The sequence below is a fragment of the Gavialis gangeticus genome, unplaced genomic scaffold (genome assembly GCF_001723915.1).
Source record: "Gavialis gangeticus isolate Ggan-Ray unplaced genomic scaffold, GavGan_comp1, whole genome shotgun sequence".
In the NCBI taxonomy this organism is placed as follows: domain Eukaryota; kingdom Metazoa; phylum Chordata; order Crocodylia; family Gavialidae; genus Gavialis; species Gavialis gangeticus.
This window is the reverse complement of record NW_017728992.1, coordinates 64,314,086-64,325,988: the sequence shown is the minus strand read 5'-3', so window position 1 is coordinate 64,325,988 and position 11,903 is coordinate 64,314,086. Positions and strand designations below refer to the sequence as shown.

Below are 11,903 nucleotides of genomic sequence, written 5' to 3'. Positions count from 1 at the left end.
CCCCACAGCCTCAGGTGGCCCCAGTTCCCTCCTCCCCTCTCCATGCCACTTCTGCCACCCACAATCTCAGGTGCCCACCCCCCTTCTTCCCGTCTCCCCCCCCAAAGTCTCTCCCCCTCTGCCTTCCCTCCAACCCCACAATCCTACCTTTGTTCAACACCAGCAGGCTCCATGTCTGCTGCAGCCCAGGATACGGAGTATGGCTCCAGCCCAGCCCCATAGCTGCAGTATGGAGCCAGCACTGCTGTTCCAGCCTGGCCCTGTAGCAGTGGCAGGAGCCAACACTGCTGCTACAGGGCCAGGATGGAACCGCAATGCCAGCTCTGTGCAGTACCTACAGGACCAGGCTGGAGCCATGCTCTGTGCCCCCAGCTACAGCAGGGCCAGAGCCTTCCAGGGCAAAGCAAAGGTAAGGAGGAGTGCTGCAGAGGGGGAGAGAGAGGGAGAAGTGGTGTGGGGGGCCTGGACAATGGGGACTGCAGGGAAGGAGTGTCAGAGCATGCAGAGGCAGTTTGGAGTGAGGGTGGGGGGAGCAGAAGCTGTGGCTCTGGCTTGGGTTGGGGCTGGAGCCAGAACCAAATTCAGGGCCAGAGATACAGAAGCTGCCTGCCCCCCACCTCCCACACCTGCTGCCTCATACTCAACTACAAGACAAAGTGCTCCCCCCCATGTTAAATGGGGGGGCCTCATCTTCTAATCGAGTAAATACAGCAATAATTAATAGTAGTGACAGAAATGCGCTGATTACATAGCAGGCACAATATAGGTAGACATGGATCTGCAGTTACTGCAAGTGTTGACAGGTACTAAACAGATACCCAAGTAATATCCCCTCAACATGGTTGTATCATCACTCAGCTATAGACTATAAACACAAGATACTGAAATAATCATACTGCTTCTAAAGAGAAGTAAGCTGGGTATTACTACATTAACTACTGTTTCAGCTGTACTTAGGTTTCCTTGATTTAATAATGGCAGCCTTAAACTAGGATTGATATAGACTTGGTGTAGGATATAAACATCCACAAATATTTTTTCTTATCCTTGTGAAAGGGTTTTCCAAAAGGATAAACATGCAAGGTTAGCCACCAAAGCAATCACACCAGAGATCAACATTTAACCAATTGCGTTACATTCTCAGTTTGGTGACCCAATAAGGCTTCTGACATACTGGTCATGTCTACACAAGATGCTAACTGCACAGTTGTTAACGCACAGTCATGTAGTACTTGTATACCTAAGTATTAAATGACTGCACACTAACCAGTGTTACTGCATGGTAGCATCCTTGCACAGCTTCCTGGTGACACTGACTGCACAGTTGCTCTTTACTATTGCGCAGTTGTGTCATGTCATGGTTTGTGCCCTGTGATGTTCCTGCACAGTACTAATGCATAATAAGCTCACATAGACATGGCCACTGTGTAGTCTTTCTGCTGACAGATGTAGAGGAGGGTATTTTTAATTTGGCACAAAAACAGATGCAGAACATAACACAAATTGCACCATGTCAGCTTTAGTGGTTGTCCTGCAAGGGAAAATATTGGGATGTCCCTAAGAGAACCAAACTTTTTGAGCTTTCACTTGACCACAATCAGTGAAAGTTTCAAAATAGAACTCTCTGTGGAAGCAAAACCATTCAAAAGGGATCAGAAAGAGGATAGGGCATGTTTAATGTGTTTTGTAGAGAGTGTAAACCCTTAATAAAAGGTATTAAGTGGCCTCCCACAAAATAAACCTTCCATTAGGGCTGATTTTTTTCCCCAAATCCCAGGAGTCTTCTAAAACCATCTCACTTATGCTTAGGTAATCATCAAGTTAAATGCACTTCCATTTAGAGAAGCTAAACAAAGTCACTCCCACTACCCTGTAATGTGGAGAGGACTTGGGTGGTATTTTGCACATATAATATTCTACCACCATTCATCCAATTATCTTGACATATGCTGCTAATAGGAACCAACAGTGGCAAGAAACTGCCACTGAGCTATCTGGGAGAAGATAAGTGATTTACCTAACTGCCAACAAATCAGTGAAAGAACCAAGAACAAAATCCATGTTCCCCAACGTTCAAATTATTACTCTAACTTGGTATACAACACTGCCTTCTCAGATAGCCAGCAGATAGCCTTCTTGCTTTAATGGAATCTTGTTAATATTACTATGTAGCATGAAGATCTACTGAATTTAGTGCTGGGAGTACTGCGCTCCTGGAATGACCCTCTACTCCACCTGGTAACTGAAGTGCAAAGAATCAAAGAAGCTCCAAACACCATCCTCTGGAAAGCAGCAGAGATTGAGGAGCAAAACAAGCGTCTTCTGGAAGGAATGGAGAAAATAGTTGGTCGGGTAAGTATTAGGACTTGAGGAAGATCCATCTTCTGTCAGGAAAGTTTGACTAGCTGTACACGCCTGAAGAACCCCAATATCCCAGTGCTCCATTCTCCCCCTGTCCCCCCAAGGGGGAGGGGAGGAGAGTAATAACTCCCTGGCACCCCACCCAGCAGCGAGCTGTGAGAGAGCCCTGCAAGAACTCTGCTGCATTCTTCCACTGCTGCACCCATCCAGAATGGGTCCCACTGTGCTGTCTCATGGGCCAGAGAGCTGTGTGGGGCACGAGGCAGAGGCAGCCTCGCTACCTCCAGCTCATGCCCACATGGTACCAGATGAAGACAGCTAGAGACAGACACAGGGATGGAGGGAAGCAATGGAGAACCTTCCTATCACCCCTGGCTAGAGAGTTCACATCTTGGAGACAAATTTGTTGTTCTCCAGGAAGAGGACTGGAATGCTTATATACTCCCCCTCTCACCACATAATCCAGCTCTGCAAATTTCGGGGAAATTTGCAGTGCTGGAACTGAATACTTGTCCCTAGCCTCTGTGCGTCTCTATGTGTGTGCATGCATGCATGCATGCACGTGTGTGTGTGTGTGTGTGTGGCCTGTATAGCATTTCTTAAGGTATGGACAAACATATATTGGGGCAAAAGGGGAAAGGGTGGACTGTTCCTCCTGACAGCACGTAAGTTGTTACGTTTAAACAGTGACATGCATAAACTGGGAGTGAAACAGAACTGCTCCAACCATAACACTGCTTCGTACAGGATTAAAGTTGGAGCAGTTTTGCCGCATCTGTATTGTTCCCAGTTTACACAGATGTCCTTGTTAGAATGTAACAGCAGCTGTGCACTCCCCAGCAGTGGCTCTCCACCCATCTTGAACCAGTTCCAAGGACACTGGCCCATGCCCTTATAGATTTCCAAGCCAGATTCTATTCTGAGCACTAGTCTGCTCTGAAGTCACCAATTCTTCGATAATAATCATGGACTCTTTCATAGCAGAGTTGACCCTTTCCCCTTCCTGCCTCTGGTTCCCTAGAACTGTTGGGATGTCTATCAAGCCCAGTTACCCCTACTTTGGGAAAGTTAGCCAACAATGCTGTAGTCTGACAGGGTCTGTATAAGAACACCCCTTGTTATCAGTAACTGATTGAAAGTTTTCCTGAGTAAAAGCAGCTCTAGCTTGTTTATGTTTAATGGAGCCTCTGACAGGTCCTATAAATCATTCTGTCACTGATCTGGACATTAGAAAGAGTTTCTGACTTGACTGGCTTTTGCTTAAGCTCTGAATGGTTGAACAGCCTTAAGAGTGACACGACTGTCTCCACCACTTTCCAATGAATCACACACAAACATAGTTTTAGAATCTAGTTACTCTGTCCATGCTCTGTCTCCCAACAGCATCTGTCAGTGTAATCAGAGAGATTTCCATCCCATATGCAGGTGAAAAGTCTAGCAGAAAGGGATCCAAGATACCAGTGGAAGTCAAATTGCTGCTGAAGTTATCTCCTCACCTACATTATTTAAGAAAGGAGACTGAAAGCAGGATTGGCAAGATGATGGAAGTCAAGCCATAGTTTTTGAGCATAGCATAACTACTGCAGTTTAACCAGTAGCTTGACCTGATCAAGTTGAGCATTGACTTTCTTGGTTACTTCATGTTCCCCAACTGGCTTTTGCACACTGCGAGGGGGATACATCAGCTTCAGAAATGCTGATAAGAGCAGACTATCTTCTTCCTACTAGGGGTAGTTTTTCTTGACATGAGAAAACGGAAGAAGGTCTCATCCAAATGCAGTGAGTCATGTCAATCTTTATTTTAGACACTCACTAACTGCATGAGTTTTTATTCATGAGTTTCTAACCTCTGATTGCACTGAATCACTTATAGTTTCCCCCTCATGTCATATTGAAGCCCTTTGTTGAAGTGGTCCCTTGTATCTAGATGTGCACTTGGCATCTGTCTCCAATGTGTTCCTAAGGTTATTCCCATTAGAGATGTTATCAGAGAGGTGGGTTGAGACAACATTGGAGGACACACTCAAGAAATCTTAAGATCAGGTGTTCTATCCAGCCATGATTTAGAAATACATGGAAAACCGGCACTGGTGAGTGTGCACACGATGGAAAAGAGTGACTTCTCCACAAAGCCAGATTCTATCAGCCTAAAAAATGTATTCATTAGAACAAGTCAGCTCCTTATATACTCTAGGGAAAAGAGATAATTCTCTCAGAATCATCTTAAAGGTCCATAGCATTACCAGCGTGTTTCTTGGAGCCATAACAGAAACCAAACATGGAGCATTTTAGACAACCTCCAGAAGGCTGGGGCTATTTAATTAGTGAGCCATGCTAATTAAAGCACCCGATTGTCACAGGTATCAGCATCCCCGCGCTGGAAAAATGGCAGCCAGGTGTTTTGAACTAAAGCTTTAGTTCAGAATGCTCTGCTGTCATTTTTCAGTGCAGCAATGCTGATACTCATGATGCTGGAGGCTGTCGGAGCATGGAAATTTATGCTCCAACTCACTGGATTTACAGCACATTGGAGCAGCCTCCCTGAAGCGTGTGAGTGCCCATTGTGCCCATGGTAAGATAATCAGAAAGCACAGCCAACAATACTATTTCTTGTTTCTTAGTGTGCTGCCCTATTTTAGTTAGATTTGCTAATTTTTGCTGCTTACATCTAATAGGGCTGTCAATGGAATAATAACTTTGTTTCCTTTTGGTTAGGTTCAACCTGGTGACACAGGAAATGAAGTCTACTCAAGCTGGTCAGGGCTACCATCCCTGCAATTGGCTGATGAGGACTCCCGCCTCTTTGCCTTTTACAACCTGCTGCATTGCCTCCGAAGAGATTCTCATAAAATTGACAACTACCTGAAGCTCCTGAAGTGTCGCCTTATCCATGACAGTAACTGCTAAGTATTTGTCTGGGCCCATCCATCACAGGAATAATGCCCCCAAATCATTCAGAGGGGTCTTCTTGTTGCTTTGCCACTTTCCATTGCAAACTTTATAGAAAATTGCATCTCACTGTATCAAGAACATCCATCATTCTTGTTTGTGCTTATGTAGTTTCTGGCCAAAACCAACGATGTTGTTTATCTCCATGGTTAGAAGCTTGTAACATAAATTATCTGTGATGGAAGAATACACTTGAGCTATCTCAGCTACTGGCATCTCAGTGGTAACCAAATAATGCAAATACAAATAAAATTATTATTAACACCAACGAGCATAAATGTGCGTGTTGTATCACTGCAGACAAATGGCTGCTCTGTCTTACATCAGGGCTGTACAACTGGCAGTCTGTGGGCTGTGTGTGGCCTGCAAGCAGTTAAGTTGCAGTCCAAAGGTCCTGGCCCAAGCACTGCTCCCCCTTGCTCCTGCTGCTGTTGCAACCAGGATCTCTGGTTGTGCTCCCTGCTCCAGCTTCTTCTTCCTGCTTCAGCACCCTGGGGGGTGGGCAGGAAGGGGCAACACAGCCCACAGGCCCAGGGCTCCCATGGTCTATGGGTCTGGGGAGTTCAGAGGTCCCACACAGCATGCAGCTCCCAGCCTCTCAGAAGTTGGACAGCTTTCCTTACCTCTTCTGCAATGGCAGCCACAGGAATTTTTCCTTTTTGGCTCTATCTCCAGTTGCTGATGTACAATATGGGCCTTCGAGCTCCCTCTCCCCTCCCTCCCCGTGTTTCCTACCCCGCTTCCTAATAATAAATTACAGAGGGCCACTATCAGGAGCATTAATATTCTACTGCTTCTGTTTCTCCTATTTCACAAACATTACTCTCTCAACACTTAAAACCTCTCTAAAATAGGAATCATGTGAATCATAGAAAAGTAGGGATGGAAGAGATTGCATCTAGTCCAGCCTCCCTGCTTAAGGCTGGATCAGCCCTGATTAAACCATCCCACCCAGATCCTTCTCTGGCCTTCAGGCCTACCCAATCATTCCCCATCTGTATCTGAGCATGAGGTTATTCCATCCCAAGTACAGGACTTAAGTTTGTCTATGCTGAATCTTTTCTGCTTGATTGTGGACAATTTCTCCAGTCTATCCAAGAATGTATTTTATAAATAGACAAAATCTGAAAGAAGTACAGGCGACAAAGTATCTTTGATAATTTTGGGAGCCTTACTATTTTTGGGCACACAGCTTGAGACACTTAAGTTGAAACTGAAGCATCATCCAAAAGTATTAGGCACTTTTGAAAATCTGGTCTTCAGGCCACAGGAAAATATCTGAGGTAGCAGAATTAAAACTTAGTCTCCTAGCTACTAGGAACATAGTTATTTGATTAAACCAAGGGTGTTCAACCTCCAACCCATGGGCCAAATGCAGCCCATGGAGCCCTGAAATCCAGCCCACAGGGCTCCCCTTTGTTCAGGAAATCTGGTGGCAGAGGAGCAGTGGCAGTACTGCCACCACTCCCCACTGCCAAAATCCTAAGTTCCATGGGGCAGGTCTGTGCTGGACCACAACCCTCCTACCCCATGGCCAGATCAAGGCCAGGCCATGGCCCCTTCCTTCCAAAGGCTGCACACCCTTTTCACTGCAGGGCCAGATAATACACTCTGCTCCTGGGCATCTGATTCAGGGCCAACTCACAACCATTTCTCCCCCAACATCCCACAGGGCTGGGTCCTGTCCCCTTCCCTCTGCCCAGCAAGGTTGGACCCAGGACATACCCCTTCCTCCACATAGCTAGATTGGACCTGGGCCAAGCCCCCTTTCCCTGCACAGGTAGAATGGGGCTGGGCTGCCCCTCTCCCCACTCAGTGTGGCTAGATGGGGCCCCACTGCACCTAACCTTGGACACCAGTTTGGGTCCACCGGCTGGATCCAACCTGTGGAAGCACTTTCCGTGTGGCCTGCTGGCTAAAAATGTTCAGCACCACTGGATTAGACTATAGCGTCTGCCAGAGAAGCCACTCCATTCCTCCATATTTCATTTTAATAGGTTGTGTTAAAGGGTGTAACAATACTTGCCTACCTAAACATCATGTGCTCTGATAATTTTTAAATCTTCTCTCGTAGAAGGTATGAATTAACCCCATACTACAGATCAGATGAAGTGCAGAGCAACGTAATTCCTTCTAAAGCAATCACTATTTACAGCTGCCATAAAAAGCAGCATTTTAGCCACCCTGGACTTACAGAAAATCAAGAGTGGATGCAACAGCCTTTTAACAGCCCACAGTTACATATCACAGTACATAAAGACCAGAAGCAAATACAGTAGGTAACACCGAGTAGGGAGAATGTACACACCCAAATGAGAATTTCATTTAGTCACTAGAACTAAAACTTCTTCTCTTGTTAAAAGTGCTCAAAGAATTAAAAATAAATTATTAGAAATTCTTAGCATTAGCTTGAAATTTCCTCTGAAAGAAAGCATTACTGGCTCAGGGGTAAAGAATACAGCTGTCTGCAAAAATATCACCTCAATATCTCCCATCCATGTACTGATCAACCCTCACAATAATTAACTTGTCATTTATCTTAAAACCCAAACCCATACTAGTATAGACAATGGCTCACATGATGTTAGAATTCAATAAAAATTAGACTACAAAGAATGAACATTTATAATTCTAGACTTTTATATGAATAGATCTACAATTATGAGCTTCCTCACTCTACTAAATACTCAGATAGATGTGATGAATCCATATATAGAACAAGCTAATAGCTTTAGAAGTGCAGTCTTTAAACTTCCCTAAAACGATAGTTTTAAAAATGTATGTGTCTGCTTTATTGTAACTTAGTTTAGTATGGGTCTGAAGTTTTGGAAGGAAGGGTAATTTTTTTGTTAGTTTGTTTTTATTTTGAAGAGAAGCTCAAGAACAAGCCACAAAAAATGATTTTATCAACTGGAAATTTCTCTGGTTTATCAGATTCTGAGTTTCCCTCTCCATAACAATTGTGATGACTCAGTATGTCAACCGGATCTGGTTACAATGCACCCCCCCCCTCCCTCCCCCTCCCCACTTAAAAAAAAAGAGTCTGAGCATCTTTAAATCCTATTAAGATGAATCAAGGTCTTTAAGTGCTGCTCACCAGAGGTGTTCTGGATCTTGGCCCATTTTCCCTATCTATACAATGAGGACAATACTATCTTATAACTATTGTTAAAAGGTTTGTAAAACTTGCAGCAAGTACAATATAACTTGGTATAAAAAGAATGCATAAACCTTTCCTAGTTTTACCTAATTTTATAAATATCTATATAATAGATGGAGCAGAGCAGAGCAGTGGAATTAGGAACTTTCATGGTCTGCTTCCATCTCTTCCACTGACTCATCAGGGTCTGTCTTTGGGCAAGTCTCCTGAGCAGTACATACTGTTGGCTCCCAATATGTGAGATAGAAACAATGTTGCTTATACCGCCCCTGTCTGAAGTGTTCTGCAAACTTTGGGTGAAAAGTACTATCAGTATACACAAGTGCAAAAATATTAGTTTTACTACACTGAGTTTAGAGATTAGATATTATTGACAGGGGACTGTTATGGCATACCATGCACATTCTTTTATAAAGAAAGATGACAAATCAGTTAATGAGAATTTTGTTCCCTGTTCTTAACTTTTGGCTACCCCTGATTTGCAGCTCTTGAAATGGCTATTTTTCTGGCTGTGTTCAGAGACTTGGTATTAAACATGGATACATCTTAATCTGTGCTGATTTGCATTTTGCGTTTGTTTTAGCTGGCTCAGAATCCAGTAACAGTAGCAATGGAAATGAGGAACCTGCTTCCAGCAACATGGACCCAATTCTGTTTTCCTTCAAGTCAGTGACAAAACTCCCATAGATTGCCATGAGTTTAGGATAAGCCAGTGTGAAGTAACACTGATTCATCCTTGGTTCAATCCACTGTGGAAAGCAACACAGCGGCATGTGTAAAAAGAGCAAAAATCTAACCTGCCTATTTTGATTTGCATTTAACATAACATTACTCACCAGGTCCAGCTTTAACAATGGAAAGGAAAAGCTATTACAGACAGTGAATGCCAAGTACAATCAACTGTTAGCTACTGATGTGGTAACCTCTCTGCCATCCTCCACTTTCTTTTCTCTGAGTTCTTACATTAAGCTCCCAGCAACTGTTGGATGCTCTCAATTACACCTGGAAAGAAAGAGAGAGACTTTAACCAGTTGTATTCTAGTCTCTGGTAACTCTTCAGTATAGTAAAGATAGCTTTTCAAAAATTGTTCCAAATGTGACTCACAAGTTTTAGTAACAAAACCTGAGGCTGGAGGCAAGCACACCTTTTTGAAATTCTAGGTTCACTTTTAAAAAACATGTAAGTTTCTCCAATAATTTAGAGTTATATTTTCAAACATGAGTTCCTACAGAAGAAAAAAGGGCATAGGACAAATAAAAGGAGTAATTCCCAGATGTAAATGGGGCAATGTCATGCTCATCTATACATTTGCACATAATTAGGCCCCAGACTTCAAACACCTCTGCATGTGAATAGCTTTATGGATATGCATAGCGGCACTGCACTCAATGGGATAGCTCATGTCTGTTAAATTGCTCACACGCAGAAATGTTTTAAGGATCAAAGACTGTGCTTGCATATTTTTGTGGGTGCATCTTAAATAACTGCAGTTGGCATCTGAGATTCAATTAAACTTGAGACTAAATATCCACAAATGATTTTTTATTGAAATACTAAAGGACCTAGAATTAAAGTGCTTATAATTTCTTAAATTTCATGATCTGGCATTCTGCAAATCCACATTCAGGTATGAATATAGTTCAAATAGATCTCAGATTTTGAACCCAATGAGAACTGTATCCACAAATAGCACCTTCATAAATTTTTTTTATTTTAAAAAATATAGAGAAACTAGTTAAATATAGTCACTAGTAAATACCAGATAAAACCAATGGACCCACATGTATTTTTATGTATATTTTTAAGCAATTCTGAACTAGTAGTTAAATAGCTACCAAACAACATTTCAGCAATATCTTCCTTCCTCGGGGCTGTGGCCTGTTTTTACAGCCAGCCTTCATAATTGAACATACCAAGAATGTACATTTTCATGGTAGCAGCTTTTTCATTTCCTTTCATTTATTCAACTGGGAAGAGGAAATGAAAAAAAAATGAGTGATGGTGCCTGATGAGTGTCCTTGCACACACATTTCCTGCTGCCTCCCCCCCTGCCCCTCCCTACAGCCCTGCTTTTTTGGTTCTGCATTAAACAAATCCTCAAAGGCTACAAAGTGCAAAAGAAACATACTGGTATTTTAAAGTCTAAACCACAGGCTATCTACCAATGGGTAATTTCACAATCAGTTCCATTGACCTGATACCTCCCTGATGGAGACATGTTGCTTTTTGCTGCCACATACCAGTAACATAACTAAGGGCGAGGGGGTGAGTGGGGTAGCAGCCCCAGGCAGGGCCATCCCAGGGGCAGGGGAGCAAATCGGGGTGTCCGCCCCAGGCTCCATACTTTGAGGTGCCCTGCAGAGCCAGGCAGGGTGGCTGCAACCACTCCACACTGCCGCTGGCGTCACATCCAGCTGCTCAGCACCCCCCACCAAATCTGATGCCCCCGGCCACTCGGCACCCCTCCCCCCCCCACCAAATCCATCGCCGGTTTCCTCATGTCTGGGGTGGCACCCCACACAGGCTGATTTGCCCCAGGTCCCACACCCTCCTTGGGTTGACTCTGGCCCCAGGTGCTGACTTAGGAGGGCAACCAAAATAACAGCGGCTGATGCCAGGCCAGCAATTGCATAAAGGTGTTGGGTTTTGTATCAATAGAGGACTGAGTAGCAGAAAACCGGAATGTCCTCTATGATGGCCACCCTACTCATATACCCCCACCAACACACCACCACTGCCACCACCTAGGGTGCATAACTGCCCATTTATATCTCTGCCACCCATCTTCACTTTTGCGCCATTGTATCCATTCTCTCCTGCTCACCTAGGAACATCTAGGTTCCCATGCTCTGTTTGTACTTGGGTAGGGAGATCAAGTTATGATGTCAACTTCTCACTTCCTGCCAGCTGAGGAAGAATCGCATTATCTAATTAATTTTTTTTCACATTTTTCCCTTCCTGCTTGAATAGTGGGCAAATCATTGCACAAATGATAGCATTCTGACATTTGAAATAACTAAATGCAGTTATCCTTACAGCAGCACTAGGAATGAACCATCATCTCTCTGCCTTGGGTATGCTTATTTGTGCATGCCCAAGGCCTCAGTAAGGTCAGCCATATTGCATCCATTCAGGACATAGTACACATAGATTAGATTACCCATAACAAGATCAACATGTCCTTAGGATCAGTGAAGCAAGCACTTGTTCATCTATTCAAAAGACAGAGGTAGCATATGGAAATATAGATAGATGGGTGGTTTGTTGTGGAGGAAGAGTTATTAATACTGTTACCATTATACATATATAATATATATACATATATATACACATACACACACACACACGTACATACACACACACACACACATATATATATATATATATATATATATATTGGATACCAAAATCATGGGCAAACCCTTTTGCTGG

General features: G+C 43.6%; 1 protein-coding gene across 1 annotated transcript in view; it reads left to right on the top strand.

Annotated features, from left to right (window-relative positions):
• The window catches only part of PRL (prolactin), a 7,111-nt gene extending 1,567 nt beyond the window's left edge, over positions 1-5,544 (top strand). The window contains exons 3-4 of the mRNA XM_019520002.1: positions 2,173-2,352; positions 5,077-5,544. Coding sequence (XP_019375547.1) covers positions 2,173-2,352; positions 5,077-5,268 — 372 coding nt within the window. The 3' untranslated portion in view covers positions 5,269-5,544. The remainder of the gene's footprint in view (positions 1-2,172; positions 2,353-5,076) is intronic.
• The last annotated feature ends 6,359 nt before the right edge of the window (positions 5,545-11,903 follow it).